A 17,834-nucleotide genomic window follows, 5' to 3' on the forward strand; every position below is an offset into this window, starting at 1 on the left:
GTGTTGATCTTTAAAGACCAGCACCAACAGAAGACCAGTTGTGGAAATCAGCATCAACATGGTACTGATTTACGTAAATTAGCACCAACGTGATACTGGTTTGCGGAAACCAGCACCACATTGGTGCTGGTTTGTACAACTGGTCTTCTGTTGGTGTTGGTTTGTATAAATCCGCACTAACATAGTGTAAACTATATAGCTAGAACCAATAGTTGGTACTGGTTTACGTAAACCAACATCAACTTGGTGTTGGTTTGTGTAAATAATTGTCAATGTGTTGGAACTGGTCTTTAAATATCAGTTCCACTTTAGTGTTAGTTTGTAAAAAATCAGTACCAATGTGGTGCTGGTTTGTGTAAATCATTGTCAATTAGTTTTGGCCACGTTAGATCATCTACGTTGGATGTCACTCATCATTGTACAGGATAAGTCTATGTTGCAGACGAGATGTCGTACGCCTATACGCGCCACAATGATCCAAGCGTTTGGATTCAATTTTTTTTTAATTCAACATTTCCTTAAGAATGGATATTATACTCGTGAGCATCTAAATTTTTTTATCTTGAATATTATAACTCAAAAGGGAAGCTTTAGACCCTAAAGGGAAAATTTTATTAGTTTAAACCCATTATAATCTAACATATAAATCTTAAATTTTAAATACATATAATATATCCAGTGAACATCTAAAATTTTTAATCTTGAACACTGTAACTCAAAAGGAATTCTGAATCATCAAAAAAAAATTTTATTGATTCAAATTCATTATAATTTAATTTTTAAATCTTAAAATTTTAAATAGATATAATATACCTAAAAAAATAATAAAAAAATACTAAATAAATCCAAGCGTATGGAAGTGTCGCGAAGGTCCACGCCATCATTAAATTGTAATTCCAATTTCCTTGGAGAAGTCAGAAGAAGAACGTGGCGCGGATGTTTTGTTGGAATTTTCCTTCAGCACCTCTATGTTATATTTATCTTGAAAATGTCCTCGTAGTTTTAAAATTGAAACCATACAGTCACGATATCTCTAACTCTCATTACTTTACATTTATGCTGTTAAACTGATTCGGTGATTCCTAACGTTCACAACATTAAATACAATATATCCCACTTAAGTAAAAACATAAATGAAAATAATAAAATATATATCAAACAGGCAAATATATAAATAAATGTCACAAATTAATATTAAAAATTAGATTAAATAGTATTTTCTTTAATATTTAACTAGTTTACATTAAGGGCGTTAGATGATATGATGATTATTATAATATTACACAAATCATGAAATCTAGTTATTCCCTATGAAGGGCACATCAAAACAAATAAAATAACAACATTGATAATTTAGAGTGAAATAATTTTAGTAGGTCAAGTATCAAACTCAAGGATCTCGTCAATATCATAACTGAAAAAAAATTTATCTTGCATTCAATTAAGAAAAACAATATTATTTTGATCAAGTTATTAGAATAAAATATTTGTCATTAAAAAGGTATTAAAAAAAAAGGATAATAAAGGATGCATGGTTATTTGATTTTTATCCAAAATTTTATCTTAAAATTTAATAAATTTGTACCAATTACAAAAATCTTTCCTTTAGACTCGCATCATCCTCTTCCTCTTCCCTATCTTACCTCATCAAATTATCTTAATTCACAACACATTCATTTTATAAATTATATAACAATAGGATGTCATAAATCTAAATTCATATCTAAATTATAACTAACGAAAAAACTGGTATGGCATGGCTATTAGTGATGCATAACGTGATAACGTTCACACCAAAAGTATCCTCATCGGCCGCATTGAGTTTAAATCCTTTGTCCCTAAATTTTTCTGTCCTTGTGTCTCTTTGCCGATCGGACGGACCAGATTATATCTCAAAGATACCTTACACATCACGAGAATATTGTATACATTTTAAAGATGTCATAATATCTTAAAATATAATCTGATCTGTTCAATCAATAGATACTGACATTGCAAGGCGGGGCTGCAAGTGAACTCAGATAACAGAACGAAAATTTTAAATGCAAATATAGACAATGAACAACTGCATATATTTAGGGTTTATTATTAAGGTGAACGTATAAACAAAATTGGAATTAAATCTGGAAATCTATTAATGAATATAAATTTCGTGATCATGGTTAATTTTTCGAATGGCTAGTTAAAAATAGCTGGCCAACGGTTGCATGACAACACGGATCCCGAAGCTGCCGCGAAGCTTCTCTCTGGGCCTCTTAACTCCGTACACGGCGCAGCGAAGAGAACCGAGGCGACGAAGACGAAGACGACGACGGAGTATCGCGAGGGACGAGGACGAGAGGAATCTCATCTTCTCCGATCTCTCATTGCCTCGTCGCCGCCACCGCCGCCGCCGCCGCCATCGTCACCGGACCTTTCGGCATCCCTAGGTGAGTTTGCTTCGATCTCCAATGAGGCTCCCCCACCGTTGCTATGCGAAGATTCCTCCCTGCCTTAGTTATATCCCTGTTCATCTATTTGCCCTAGTCCGTCTGATCCTCTTTTTGCGGCCCAGATTTTGATCGATCGTCCACGTCCCAGTGCGAGCGATGGACCCAATGCGGCGTGACGAGGAGTATGGTCTCGGCGGATCGTCGGAGATCGTCGACGCGGACAAAATAGGCGCTGAGGACGATGCGTTCGCTATCCCCCCGAAGAATGCGCCGACGGAGCGTCTGCGTCGATGGAGGGTATGTTCGCATTCGCTTCTTCCCTGATTGCTTTATGGTGGTAAACGGAATGAGAATACAAGTGTTTCCGTTGATTGTTTTGTGTTCCATCCCTTCTCGTATTGGTTCCACTGATGGAACGAATCAATGCGAGGACATTAATGCTATCGAAGTCTCATTTTGATCTCCGGAGGGATCGGAATAGATGGATATATAATAAGACACTGAGGTTGAATTTTTTTCCCCTCATCACTTAAATTTCTGATCGTCAAAATTTCAAAGTACCCGCAGAAAGATATAAGGAGAATTCATAAAAATATATGTTTGATATGGATTTTTTAAGAAAAAAAATTACAGTGAATAAACTAGCTCAATGATACTTGTATATTCGGTGCGGATATATATTTATTATATATAACTGTGTAGAGGTGCAATGTTTTCGATGCTATTCTTATTCTTAGATAAGCGAGCAGAACTTTGCAAACCAATTAAATAATCAGAAAAAGGAATATTCATTTTGGTTGGTAGTTTTTCAGAGTTCAAACATTAATTTAATCAGGCAATCTAACTACTGCATGTTCTAACTGACATTGACTTGTATTATTGACAAATTTGAGTTTATCTAAAAAGAACTACATAATCTAATTTTTCTGTTTTTTCTCTCCTACAGCAAGCAGCTCTTGTGTTAAATGCTGCACGTAGATTTAGATACACACTTGACTTGAAGAAGGAGAATGAGAAAGAGGAAGTGAGAAGTAAAATAAGAACCCACACACAAGTCATACGGGTATATTCATCCTTGTGGTTCTTTTATTTCAGGCTTGTACTAGATTGCGATGCCCTTCTTCTTATGACTTATAATAATTTGTGTTTTATTTGTCCTTTCCAGGCAGCATTTCTCTTCAAAGAAGCAGGAGAAACACCACCACCACCAGGTACATGTTTCATTATTGATATGCATAAATTCGATTCCATTAGAGATGGATCTTAGATCTTAATCATAAATCTCTAGTATGCTGATTTTTTCTTATAGACTTCTTATTTTAATATCTATTTTATTGCATTGTCTTTTTATACTCCTAACAAACTAGATGCTACTGGAGGAAAACCAGTACTTCAAGAAGGTGATTTTCCTATTGCCGTCGAAAAGCTTATGGAAATAAATAGGGAACATGATTTAACTGCACTAAAAGAATTTGGAGGGGCAAGTAGTTTATGACTTCAGCAGCTACATCTAAAGCTATAATTTATTAGATGTTCAATTATGTTGCATGTTTTTCTTTATGTTCAGGTTAAGGGGCTGTCAAATATATTGAAATCCAGCACAGAGAGGGGTATCGTTGGAGATGAGACAGATTTATTAAATAGAAGAAACATATTTGGGGCAAATACATATCCACAAAAGAAAGGGAAGAGCTTTCTGGTATGAGATCCATGCTATATCTCATGTTTTGCAGCTCTCATTCTATATGCTTGATTATTACGATTTTAATCCCACTTCTTCCAATTGTAGGTTTTTGTGTGGGAGGCTTGCCAAGATTTAACACTAATCATACTAATGGTAGCTTCAGTTCTTTCTTTGGTATTGGGTATAAAAACAGAAGTACGTTATCTATGCTAGGTTCTCAGCTATTCTATTATTTTTCTTATATTATCAAATTGTTTATATTTTATATTATTTTTCAATATTCTTTTCCTTTTCACCATGCAAAAGCGATTTCTGTTTGTATAGTCTATCAACTTTTATACTAAGAATTAGTTTGGTTCATCATACATTGTAAAATGGGCATGTCATTTAACATTTTGGCAAAAACATGATATCTGCTATTTGCTTAAGTAAATCTCAGCAGCATAATTTTCCTTTGTATCAAATTCCGGGTCCAAAGAATCTGATAGAATAAACGTATGTGTTGGCTTTTTTATACTCATTCATCATCAAAGCTTACTAATTGTTGGATGCATGGGCTATAAATATTATACATCAATAATAGATTTTCATACCTTTTCAATAGCAGTTTGTACAGTCGTACAAAAGATAATATACATTAATTGTATGTTCACTACAGTGAATAACAATACATATATTTTGAAAGTTATCTATAAAAATTATTACATTAAGCTTAATTTTTTAGGTTTCTAATTTTATTTTATATTATCAAGAATATTGATTATCAAATAATATCGAATCAATTTATAATGTTAAATATAAATCACATTCCTATTTCATTTTATTATTTTATTATTAAAAACTTTCTCATTCTTTTAAAAAAAAAAAAATCATTCTTTAAATTTTTTAAAATGTATTGTGATAAACTAATGTTTGTCGAACAGAAAAATGTACTATTGTTCAATTGAATTTAAAAATAGGAAAACATAGATTAATCTAAATAAAAAATTGAAAATTTTTACAAAAGGTAATTTTTTAAAAAGAGGATATATAATGTAATAGTTTCTAGAATACAATTGTTAAAGCAATTATATTTGATATATGATTAACCATGTGTAAATCTTGTTTCTGTTTCCAATACTTTTCAATTAGTTACCTGAGAGGATCTATAACTTCAATTGTTAACATTTCAAGTATGAAACCAAATTAATTTTTGGTCATTGTGGTCTCCTACCTTAGTCTTTTTTCTATTATTCTTTTTCAAAGTTTCATTATAGGATTTAGTTTAATACCTTTATAGTTTGTATAATTTCGTACGTTTCCTTTGGGAACTAGAGTACTTAATCTCCGCCGATTAGATATTTTTTCGTTATGAATATGTGAAGGATATTTTTGATTAAACATGATTTTCTTTTTTTTTTTTGCCACAAGTTTTATTATTAACTAATATTAAAATTTTATTTTTTGCACAAGTAATTTTTGAAGAAGTTCAAGTACAATCAATTTCCTATACCCACATTTTATAATTATATAAAATAATTAACACATGAAAATTTAATTTATTTCCTTTACAATGTTTCAAATTATAATTTTATAGTTTTTAATATATTAATATTTTATGAAAATAGCAATTTTCTTTTAAAAATTTATTGAATTGATTTACTAATTGTCAATAATGTTTATTAAATGTAATATTAAATTTAAATATCTTATACTTGCTAACTATATAGTTCCTTTGATTAATTATTTTCATCAATTTTGTTTAAAAAAAAGTTTATAATAGAATCTAAATTTTATTTATAAATTTAAAGCACTACGATATAATTAATTTGAAACGCAAATAAGAAAAAATATTAATTAATAAAATCTTCAATATGAAAAGATAAATTTGAATTTAATGCAAGGTTTAAATTTATATGGTAAAATTGTAATACAAACATTTATATAGTTTAATTATATTGTTTAAAATATACTTATTTGGGCTATATAAATATTTTCAAAAAAAAAATATTTCTTCTTCTGTTAGTTAAATGTGAATTATATCAATACATTATAGTATTTGACATTGCAATTAATTTATAATTCTTTTCTATATAACTGAAAATGGGACTCATCTTTATGTTGATTTTTGTAAAAAAATAAACAAATTAGATATTTGAGGTGATTTTTTTAGCACTCCTTTTTACAATATATAGATATAGCTAGTGGCGAACTCATGAATATGAGTCGAGGGAGCAGAGTAAAGCAACTTACATTTATTGTTTTTCAATGGGTTCCAATACTATAAATGATTAATAGTTTAAAAAAGAAATTAGTCATCCTTTATAATGGTCTTAAGGGAATAAAAATTTTAGGAAGTCAAAGACAACAAATAATCTAGGAGTGTGAGAGATACCACTAGCACCCTCTCGTGTCTGCTCTTGAATATAGCATCGTTTTCATCAATCCCTCATGTTATCAATTATTATTTTTTGGTTTTGCAACAACCACTCGTTTAGTTGTTTCTAAAAATATATATATTTTTCCTTGATATTATGATTTTATTTTAGACATGCAAATAGATGTGCGGTTTTCATATTCCTGAATTTATTTTAAATTCATAAGCAAAAGAGGAAAGACTAAACTTATCTTTGTAGCTTATACCATCTATCTGAGTAACCCTCCAAACTTGTTAGTGCTTTATGTCGTTCTTGTTTGTATGCCAATCCAAGTTTTTGGATTATTTTTATGGACATCAAAAAGACTAAACTTATCCTTGTAACTTATACCATCTATCTGAGTAACCCTCCTAACCTGTTAGTGCTTTATGTTGTTCTTCTTGTTTGTATGCCAATCCAAGTTTTTGGATTTTTTTTTTATGGACATCAATATGCTAACTAGATTTTATTATAAATGTTGATGCATTAACATTCTTGTGTTTGTACTCTTTATTTAATGTGCTATAATATACTATTTAAGGGCTTAAGTGAAGGATGGTATGATGGAGGAAGCATCGCCTTTGCTGTTATTCTGGTTATACTTGTTACAGGTATGATATCCATAAGTGATTGTTTAATTTGTTGCATTTTTTGTTTGAATCAATGATTTTGCCTTAAGAATTTGCACCTTTAAAGTATTTCATAAGAAACATGGATGAGACCAAAAATCATTTCAACAGAGACAAAATGATGCTGTCGAGAGTGAACAAAAGAAAAGGAAAACAAAATGCCTTAGGAAGCATTTGTTTAGCCAAATTTGTATTAGTTTTCTTGTTTTCTACTTAAAGACGAGCAAAGCTGTTTGTAGGAGTAAACATGGATTAGCCTGGTCTGGTTCTCTACCAAAATTTGACCCAGCCCAAGTTTTCCGGATCAAGGAAAATTGATCCAAAATCATATTCAAATTCAAGTATGCTAAATTTGACCCAACACATAAAAATCAGAACATATAAAGTTTATACATAGTAGTCAAAATTGCGTTGGAGGTTCATCACTAATTTCCATTTCTTAAAGAAGTTGAAAATGCAATCTTATTCTTTTTCCCTTGTTCACATTTTGCAAATTTTTGCTTCTTGTGTAAAAGAAATACTGTAAATTTTTTACAAACTAAATACAATCATAATCTCCCTGAATTCAAGTCAATGGATTGCCTAATTTTGCCAATTTGAAATACTTCTTTTGTAAAATAAAGGGTTGCCAGCCAACGACGAACCGATCATGGCCAGTCCCAAGCCTGAAGAAAGGAGGAGGGTTGCGTTAGGTTATCGGCCAGCGTTAAAACTATGGCAAATATTCAATGAATGGATCCATTAAATTATTGTGTCAATGCTAGGTTGTTCTCCTGAAGGAATGCATTGCAGGGTCCGACTATAACATCTCGGCAAGAGCCACTACAACTTCAAAACTCGGGTGTAGTACTAAATATGCAAGAGTTCGCATTGCAGGATCTAATGTAACGTATCGGCAAGGACTGCTACATCTTCATGAAAACTTAGGTGTAGTGTTAAATAAGCAAAAGTTCTCATGCCATAGATTGGATAAGAACAAATATGATAGGAAAACTAATAATCTAAAATTTGGAACATATAACATAGAAACCCTTACTGGTAAATCTATGGAGGTAGTAGATACGCAATGATTAAGAGAAGAATTAGTATTTTATGTGTACAAGAGACAAAATTGATAGGCGAGAAGGCAAAACTAATAGAGAACTCGGGTTTTAAATTACGGTACACATGAAAGAGTAAAGCAAGAAAGGGAGTGGGTATTGTTGTAGATAGTTCATTAAAAGATGAAGTTATAGGAGTAGTTAGAAAAAGGATAGAATTATAACTCTTAAGATAATAGTGGTGAAAAAAACTATGAACATAATTAGCGTTTATGCACCGCAAGTAGGATTAGATGAAACTACCAAATCAAGATTTATGGACGACTTAGATGAAATATTACAAAACATTCTGCCAAATAAAATAATTTTAATAGGAGATCTAAATGGGTATGTCGGAGTGAAAAATGAGGAATATGAGAGGGTGCATGGGAGTTATGAGTTGGGAGTGAGAAATGAGGAAGAAAAAATTATATTATATTTTGCGATAGTATATGACTTTATATTAGCTAATACGTTTTTTTAAGAAAAGAGAACACTTAGTCACGTTCTAAAGTGAAAATAATAAATCACAAATTGACTTTCTTATGGTTAGGAAGAAAGATAGAAAAATTTGTAAAGATTACAAGATCATCACTGAAGAAAACTTAACTATCCAACATAGATTAGTAGTTTTGGATATACATCTCAAATATAGTATCAATAGAAAGAAAATATATACGACTTCTAGAATCAAGTGGTGGAAGTCAAATGATTGGAAACAAAATATATTTAAGGAGAAGGTAGGAGTACAAGCATTAGGTGAAATATACGATGATTCTAATGCGACATGGGATAAGATAGTATCAAAGTTAAAAATAGTAGCTAAGAGTGTACTCGGTGAGTCAAAGGGGCATGCACCACTAAGGAATCTTGGTGGTGAAATGAGAAAGTACAAAAGAAAATGAAGGAAAAATGAATAATTTATAAGAATTATATATTTATAAGAACGAGGAAAATTTAAAAAAAAATATACAATAGCCAAGAAAGAAGCTAAGAGAGTAGTAAATGAAGCAACGAATGAAACTTTTGAACGATTATATCAAAAATTGGATACAAAAGAAAAGGAAAGAGACATTTATAGAATAACTAAAGTGAAAGAAAGGAAAACAAGAGATCTTATCCAAATAAAATATATTAAAGATGAATATAATAGGGTACTAGTAAACGATGGAGAAAAAAAAGAGCAGTGGAAGTGGAAGAGGTATTTTCATCATCTTTTTAATGAAAGTTTAAGTGACCAACTTAACTTAGGTAATTTAAGTAGGTCAAATGAGCATAAAAATTTAAATTTTTATCTTAGAATTCAAACTTTAGAAGAGAACAAGCTTTAAATGGGAGACACAATGGAAAAGTTGTGGGACAAGATGATATTCCGATAGAGGTATGGAAGTGCCTAGGGAAACAAGGTATTAAATAACTTACAAAATTATTTAACATGATAATGAAAAAAAAAAAAAAAAACTTGATCAATGGAAGATAAGTATTCTAGTTCCCTTATATAAGAACAAGGGAGACATACAAAATTTTGCAAACTATAGGGGTATTAAACTAATGAGTCATACCATGAAACTTTGGGAAAAAGTAATAGAAAAAATATTAAGGAAGGAGACCATGGTGATCGAAAATCAATTTGGGTTCATGCTTGGAAGGTCGACAATAAAAGCTATACATCTTCTTAGATAATTAATTGAAAAATATTGGGAGCAAAAACAACATCTGCACATGGTATTCATTGACTTAGACAAAGCTTATAATAGAGTCCCAAGAGAAATATATGGAGAATTCTAGAAAAGAAAGGTGTTAGCGTAACATATATTGAACTAATTAAGGATATGCACGAGGATGTAACTATTAGAGTAAAGACTTCAGGCGGAGTAATTGAAGAATTTCTAATAAAAATAGGGTCACATCAAGGATCTGTTTTAAGTCCCTATCTTTTTACACTAATTATGGATGAGCTCACTGCACACATTTAAGACACAGTACCATAGTGCGTGTTATTTGCAAATGATCTTGTTTAGTAGATAAAACACGTGAAGAAGTAAATACTAAACTAGAATCTTGACAGAAAATACTAGAAGGAACGATTTTAAGATTAGTAGAATAAAGACAAAATATATGAAATTTAAGTTTAGCAATATTAGACATAATGAGACAATTGTTAAGATAGCAGATGACGAGTTGCCCGAAACCGAGAGTTTTAGATATCTAGGATATTTTTTAAAATGATGGAGAGATTGAGAGAAATGTCTTACATAGAATACAAGCAGGATGGTTGAAATGGAGGAGAGCGTCGAGTGTTTTATATGATCGTAAACTACTTCTAAACCCTAAAGTACTTCTAAAATTTAAATGAAAATTCTACAAAATCACAGTTAGACTTGCTATGTTATATGGAACTTAATGTTAGACTATGACTCGAGCATATGAGCAGAAGATGAGAATTGCAGAGATGAGGATATTAAGGTGGATGTGTGGACATACGAGAATGGACCAAATAAGAAATGAGAACATTAGAGAGAAAGTCAGAGTTGCATCTATTGAAGAAAAACTCTGAGAGATACATTTAAGATGGTACGGCCATCTACTGAAACGATCAATAAATGTTCTAGTTAGGCGATTTGAAACTATGACAAACACGCATATCAAACAAAGAAGAGGAAGGCCAACAAAAGACTTGGTTAGCAACAATAAAACAAAAAAAGGACAGTCCGGTGCACAAAGCTCCCGCTATATGGGGTCCCGGGAAAGGCTCCATTGTATGCGGTCTTACCTTGCTTTTTGCAAGAGGTTGTTTCCAGATAAATTTTATCTAGAAATAATAAAATAAGATAAAATTTATTTAAGTATAGATGATGATATAAGTAGAAGATAGAGCTCAATGGCTTAAAAGGATCCATATAGACGACCCCACCTAGTGGGATCTGGCTTGGTTGTTGTTGTTGTAAAATAAAGGGTATTTTTTCTATGGAATGCAAATGCCAATAGCCTCCCAGTATATTGTTGATATACAAATATTGTATTCTTACTACTTAGATGGTACAGTCATTTTTTTTAGAGATTTTTAAAATAGCATGGTTAATATTTATGGGCAATTAATTGCATAGTTTTGCTCTGGAACATCAATGACTAATCCATTAAATTCTTTCTGCACTTTCACACTAGGGTTTTATACCTATATATGTGAGTTACTCTTTTAATGAGTTTTCTCTAAAGAGGTAGTATTGTTCTTCAGTTCACTTGGTTTTACCTTGTTTGCAGCCATCAGTGATTATAAACAATCCCTCCAATTTCAACATCTGAATGAAGAAAAGAGAAACATTCACTTGGAGGTATGTATGAGCTGATGACACTATTTGTTCTTTTTTTTATCAGAATGTCACCCAAGATGTTTGCAGAATGTCAAGTTCTTAAAGTTTTCAAATTGCCTACTGATTCAAGTTATCTACGTTCCAGGTAATTAGAGGTGGTAGAAGGATAGAAGTTTCCATATATGACATAGTGGTTGGTGACATTCTCCCACTTAAGATCGGAGATCAGGTACAAAATTAAGATGCTACTTATCTTTTATTATGCATTGGCCTTACAATTAGTATTGCCTTTTAGGTTCCAGCTGATGGGATATTAGTCTCTGGCCTTTCTCTTGCCATTGATGAATCTAGTATGACTGGAGAAGCCAAAATTGTGAGTTGTTTCTTTAACTTATTTGCATAATCCTGAGACATATGTGAGCTCGATCAGAGTTTGATATGATTTAAATTTCCAGGTTCATAAGGACCAAAAGGCACCATTTTTGATGTCTGGTTGCAAGGTTTCTGATGGTTATGGCACCATGTTGGTAAGCATTTTGTGTTTTCAATTGTTTGTTGTTATAGCTGTGTATATTATTTGATTGAATAAACACAGATTAATAATTATTGGGTTGAAAGGAGGCCAAAACATATATGCATTTTAGAGTATCCTGATTATACATATCTTTGATTACTCTATTCCATGATTCTTAGGAACATTTATGAAATAGGAATTTAATCCTTTGGGGAACTCGGACAATAACTATGCCTATAATATATTATTAACTTCTTCACTTTGCATTCTTTTGCACCACATTAGTATGTCTTTTTCATAAATCTTAGGTAACTGCTGTCGGAATTAATACTGAATGGGGTCTGTTAATGGCTAACATTTCCGAGGACAATGGGGAAGAAACACCTCTGCAGGTATTTCATCTTACTTGTGCGATTTTGTTTGACATGATATATAAGAAACATGTTTTTTTGGTGATGCTTTGGTGTATATTTTTGTTTTCTCATTAGGTGCGATTGAATGGTCTTGCCACATTGATTGGTACTGTGGGATTGTCTGTTGCTGTTGCTGTTCTTGTTGTCCTTATGTCTAGGTAATGACACAGTTTTCCAATTGAGGATTTGTATGCCACAAAATTTTAAAATTATTATAAAACTTTCAGATACTTTACTGGCCATACCAAAAATCCTGATGGAACTATTCAGTTTCTGAAGGGACAGACTAGTGCAAGTGCTGCCTTCGATGGAGCCGTTAAAATCCTGACTATTGCGGTGCGTAGCAATACTTTCTAGATCTGTAAATCATTGGTTGCTAGCTTACTTTGCACTGGTCTTTGGCTAGGTAACCATAGTAGTCGTTGCAGTTCCAGAAGGGTTACCATTAGCTGTGACGTTAACGTAAGAATTTCTTTTGCATTTTCATATAACGTTTAAGTTGTTTGTTCTATCTTTTCTGCTAATTAATCATGTCTTTGAATCTATCAGTCTTGCTTACTCAATGCGAAAGATGATGGCAGACAAGGCTTTGGTATGCATCTTTCTTAAATCATATCCATGTTGCAACAGCAGAGATGAACATTTATGATGGTTTTATCACAGGTTAGAAGACTTTCAGCTTGTGAAACCATGGGATCAGCAACAACAATATGCAGTGATAAAACTGGTACTTTGACACTCAATCAGGTTTGCAAACTTGTCCTCAATCATCAAATTGTCTTCTTTGGCGTTAGCAATTTGTTTTACTAAATTTACAAAGCTCTTTTTGTCTTTTGTTCTTCTTCAGATGACCGTTGTAGAGGCTTTGGTTGGAGGGATGAACTCCCAGTCTCTTGACAATTGTGATACATTGTCTAAATCGCTAGTTTCTTTACTGATCGAAGGCATTGCTCAGAATACTACTGGAAATGTGTTTGAGCCTGAAGTAAGTCGACCTCTTGTCCGATTGAAATTCACATTCTTAATGTTAGATAATTGTTGTATCTGTTTGAAAGAATTCACATTCTTGCCTTGTTAAGGTAGAGGGGAAATTTTTTTTCTTATTTGAACTCTTGGTAGCTCCTCCTATAGATATGTGTGTGTGTGTGTGTGTGTGTGTGTGTGTGATGGATATATAAATATTATTCTAAATAGCCCCTCTACCTTGACATATTTACACATTATTGATCCTTTACCAATAATACTCTCTCGCAAACTATTTAGAATATATTATGAAGCCCATCTTGGTATAAATATGCTAATTGATTGAATGACAATCAATCTGTATATGTTTTGTATTCTCATTTGCATTCTAAAATACACATTCGACATCATATGCATAGGAACTCAATTATCATAATAAAGCCTCATTGATTTTCAGGAGCATATCTAATCTTTATCATCAAATGCTTCACCCAAATGAGTTCATATACCACCAAGGCCGCACTTAACATTCTCACCAGTGCTAGCTTGTTGCTCTTCTAGGAAATTAGGTTACCTCATAAGAGGACACAATAACTAGATGTAGAAAAACCGTTCTCAATCTACTTTGAGTAACAAACAATATAAAAGATGACCTTGATACCCTTTCCTGTCTATTTGTTTAGGTTACATAGAATCCTCATAATTGATACTAATAGGCATAACATGGATTTTCTAGAAATTTACTACTCATACTAATTATGAGATGTTGGGTGTAGTGACATAGACAATTCAGTTTTTTTACTAGCCTTTTGGACATTGTAGATTACCTTCTGGCCCCTCCAAACATTTATAATCTCGTTCTCAAATTCTAAGGTAATTAACTCTTATCTTCCAATTCTACCATCAATTAACTAAAGATAACATCTCATGTTCCCAACACGTCTCTCTATTTCTCTATAGTGGCTTGTCATTTCTAATAGGGATATAGTTCTCAAAAAAAAATTCACCAAAAGTAAATGTATTAAGTGATTTTTTTAAGAAATGTCAAAAAGTCTTAACAACTCTATTTGTGAAAAAAAAGGGACTAAATTTAATTTTTATATCCTATCACATCTTCTTTCCACTATGCAATTTATAATTTCTAAGAGTCTGGCTGTCTAGGCTTAAATTTCTGTCTGTCCAGTGCCTTTTAAATTTTTTGGCGTGTCAAGATAATTATAATAGTTTGTGTTAATAGGATGGTGGAATTGTAGAGGTGACTGGCTCACCTACAGAAAAGGCAATCCTTTCCTGGGGAATCAAGGTAAAAAGTTCAGAGGACAAGTTCTTTAATGGTATGCATTGTTTGATCGTTCTTTAATTAAATTTTATATGATAATCGTACATGGACCTTCTTCTTTATAGCTGGGAATGAAGTTCGATCTTGTGAGGAAAAGTTCATCAATTCTTCATGCAGTTCCTTTCAACTCAGAGAAAAAGCGTGGTGGTGTCGCTATAAATCTGGTAATCAGATTTCATAGAATATCTTGAAACCGTGATATTTATTTAGCATTTTAAGGAAACTTTTTCCTACATATTATTGGAATTTATGTGTTTTATAATGGTTAAAAGCTACTAATTTATACAGTTATTCTTGAATAGCTTTTCCAGCTTCCATTTCAGAAGCTTGATTCCGTTAACTATTTTTCGGTTCCTTTTAAAAAAATTGCCACTTGACTAGACATGTTTGACTGCATCGAAATTATCTCATTTTTTCTCTTTGCTAAAAGTTGCAGTTATTGGCTTTCTTACATCTTTTCAGTGCATTTTCTGATTGCAATAAACAATCTTTTTATCCCTCTTGGGATATACTCACAAGGGAATTTCTGTATTTTCTTATCTTCTTTCAATTTCAGATGCATGTGAGATATAATTGTCTTTTTTCCCTCATGTTTGCAGGCAGACTCAACAGTTCATGTGCACTGGAAAGGAGCTGCTGAATTGATCTTAGCTGCTTGTACAAGATGGATTGACATTGATGGTTCTATTCAAATGCTGAATCCAGAGAAGGCATGTCTTATTCTTTTAATACCTTCAACTAATATCTGGCTAACATCTTTAATTATACAGGTGGATGAATTTAAAAAATCTATTGAAATCATGGCAGCAAAGAGCCTACGTTGTGTTGCGTTTGCATATAAAATGTATGATCACGATAGAGTTCCAGAAGTAGATAAGAGGGGTGATTGGAAGTTACCTGAGGACGAACTTGTTATGCTTGCTATAGTTGGAATAAAGGTCTGTTCGTGAGAAATGAATCCGATATTTCTTACTGACTTTTGTAGTTTTGGGTTTCTGACTTTTATGTTCTTTTCTCTCTTGATTTGTGACACAATGTGATTGCATGTAGGATCCTTGTCGTCCAGGCGTTAGAGAGGCTGTCACATTATGCACTTCTGCTGGTGTCAAGGTAGTCTTTAAGAGCAATAATGCAATAATAGCATTTACCGCATGTTCTGTTATTGTTGTTGGCCAACATTGTTGGCATTTTATATACACTTTTTGTCTTTCAAATACTCGTTAGCTGTCGTGTGTGTATATTTTTGATAGTTCAATTAGTTTTTTCGAGTATAAATGTTTACTTTTCATCCTAAACAAATCATCTCTTGGTTGATCAGGTTCGCATGGTTACGGGCGACAATATAGAAACAGCCAAGGCTATAGCTATGGAGTGTGGAATACTTGATCCCACTTCAGCTCTTTCTGAGTCAAGCATCATTGAGGGAAGAGAATTTCGTGTCCTCTCCGAATCTGCAAGACAAGCTATTGCTGACAAAATATGTGTATGTCTAACATGGTTTCTTATAAGTTATTAATAAGTTTCAAATGTTATATTTGACCCTTCTCTCTAGTTTTGAAGTGTGTATTTCTTTGTTTAGGTAATGGGTCGGTCCTCGCCAAACGACAAACTCCTGCTTGTCCAAGCCTTGCGGAAAAAGGGGCATGTTGTCGCCGTTACTGGAGACGGAACTAATGATGCTCCAGCATTACATGAGGTATGATATTCATTCAAGAATCTCATACGTTGATTATAATAGTAGTCGCTGATTTATATCATGTTCTCCATTTCATTTCTTAGGCAGATATAGGTCTATCAATGGGAATTCAGGGGACAGAAGTTGCAAAAGAAAGCTCAGACATCATTATATTGGACGACAATTTTGCATCCGTTGTAAAGGTTCGCTTGAAGTTTTTGCAGCTTCAAAATTCTCTCTGGCTTTTCACTATATCAAAGTTCATATGAATGCGTCCCTTTCAGGTTGTCCGATGGGGCCGTTCTGTGTATGCCAACATTCAAAAATTCATTCAATTTCAACTTACAGTCAACATCGCAGCACTCATAATAAATGTGGTAGCTGCTGTTTCAACCGGAGATGTGCCGCTCAACGCTGTTCAGGTTCAGCAAAATTTCATTATATTTTCTTTGCAAAACCAGATTTTCGCTATTTTTTTCTTTGATCTCGTCCAACTCATAAAAAGAATATTTTGGCAGAATGTATTGTGAATATCTTAAACTTAAATCATTTGTGGTAAATGTATTAGCTTCTCTGGGTCAACCTAATCATGGACACTCTTGGAGCACTAGCACTGGCAACAGAACCACCTACCAATGAACTAATGAAGAGATCTCCTGTTGGTCGAAGGTCAGACTCTTCCTTTTACCATGATTTAAACTCCATGTTAAACAATTTTCGTAGTGTACCGATATCCTTTTCTTTTTTTTCATAGTTTAATCTTTCTTAATCTATATTTTTCTTTGGTTTTATTGTTCGCAGAGAACCTCTAGTTACTAATATCATGTGGCGAAATATAATCGTACAAGTATGTCTTCACCTTTAGCTCACTCAAGCTTTCCTTTTCTTTCTTCATAATGGTTAGTTCTCTATTATTCACAACTCTTTAAATTCAGGCTTTATATCAAGTGGGAATCCTACTAATTTTCAACTTCGCTGGTAAGAACATACTGCATTTGCTGAAGGACGATCCGGCACATGCAGAGAAAGTCAAGACTACCTTCGTGTTCAATACCTTCGTATTTTGCCAAGTAAGCTGAAAAACAAGACTACTTGGTGACTTTTATCATTCTTCAAAAGATATTCTCTTTTCTTGTAATCATGCAAACTGTTTCGATAATTTGTAATTTCAGATATTCAATGAATTCAATGCCCGTAAACCAAATGAGATGAATATCTTTAGCGGTGTGACAAAGAACTACCTTTTCATGGGGATCATAGGGATTACTTTAATACTGCAGGCAAGGAAACTTTCGATGAATTTTCGATGATGAGACTTGAGCCAATTTTTATGGTTCAATAACTTTGTTTCTTATGAAAAGAAGAATTTTGAACACGTCGCTTTTTTTTTATGCAGGTT

At 32.6% G+C, this 17,834-nt stretch overlaps 1 protein-coding gene across 1 annotated transcript; it reads left to right on the forward strand.

Moving 5' to 3' along the window:
- Positions 1 to 2,240: 2,240 nt before the first annotated feature.
- Positions 2,241 to 17,745, forward strand: LOC121991464 (calcium-transporting ATPase 5, plasma membrane-type-like). Its single transcript, XM_042545463.1, has 31 exons — positions 2,241 to 2,429; positions 2,555 to 2,729; positions 3,379 to 3,495; positions 3,598 to 3,643; positions 3,800 to 3,912; positions 4,000 to 4,131; positions 4,222 to 4,311; positions 7,054 to 7,123; positions 11,482 to 11,552; positions 11,677 to 11,760; positions 11,827 to 11,904; positions 11,987 to 12,058; positions 12,354 to 12,437; positions 12,534 to 12,616; positions 12,686 to 12,794; positions 12,865 to 12,920; positions 13,008 to 13,050; positions 13,122 to 13,205; positions 13,306 to 13,443; positions 14,659 to 14,724; positions 14,826 to 14,924; positions 15,360 to 15,698; positions 15,811 to 15,870; positions 16,079 to 16,243; positions 16,340 to 16,456; positions 16,540 to 16,638; positions 16,720 to 16,857; positions 17,004 to 17,104; positions 17,237 to 17,282; positions 17,371 to 17,505; positions 17,608 to 17,745. The coding sequence occupies exons 2-31, from the start codon at positions 2,589 to 2,591 to the stop codon at positions 17,743 to 17,745; spliced, it is 3,114 nt and encodes a 1,037-aa protein (XP_042401397.1). The 5' UTR covers positions 2,241 to 2,429; positions 2,555 to 2,588.
- Positions 17,746 to 17,834: the final 89 nt, after the last annotated feature.

This window comes from Zingiber officinale, chromosome 6B, assembly GCF_018446385.1.
Source record: "Zingiber officinale cultivar Zhangliang chromosome 6B, Zo_v1.1, whole genome shotgun sequence".
In the NCBI taxonomy this organism is placed as follows: Eukaryota; Viridiplantae; Streptophyta; class Magnoliopsida; order Zingiberales; family Zingiberaceae; genus Zingiber; species Zingiber officinale.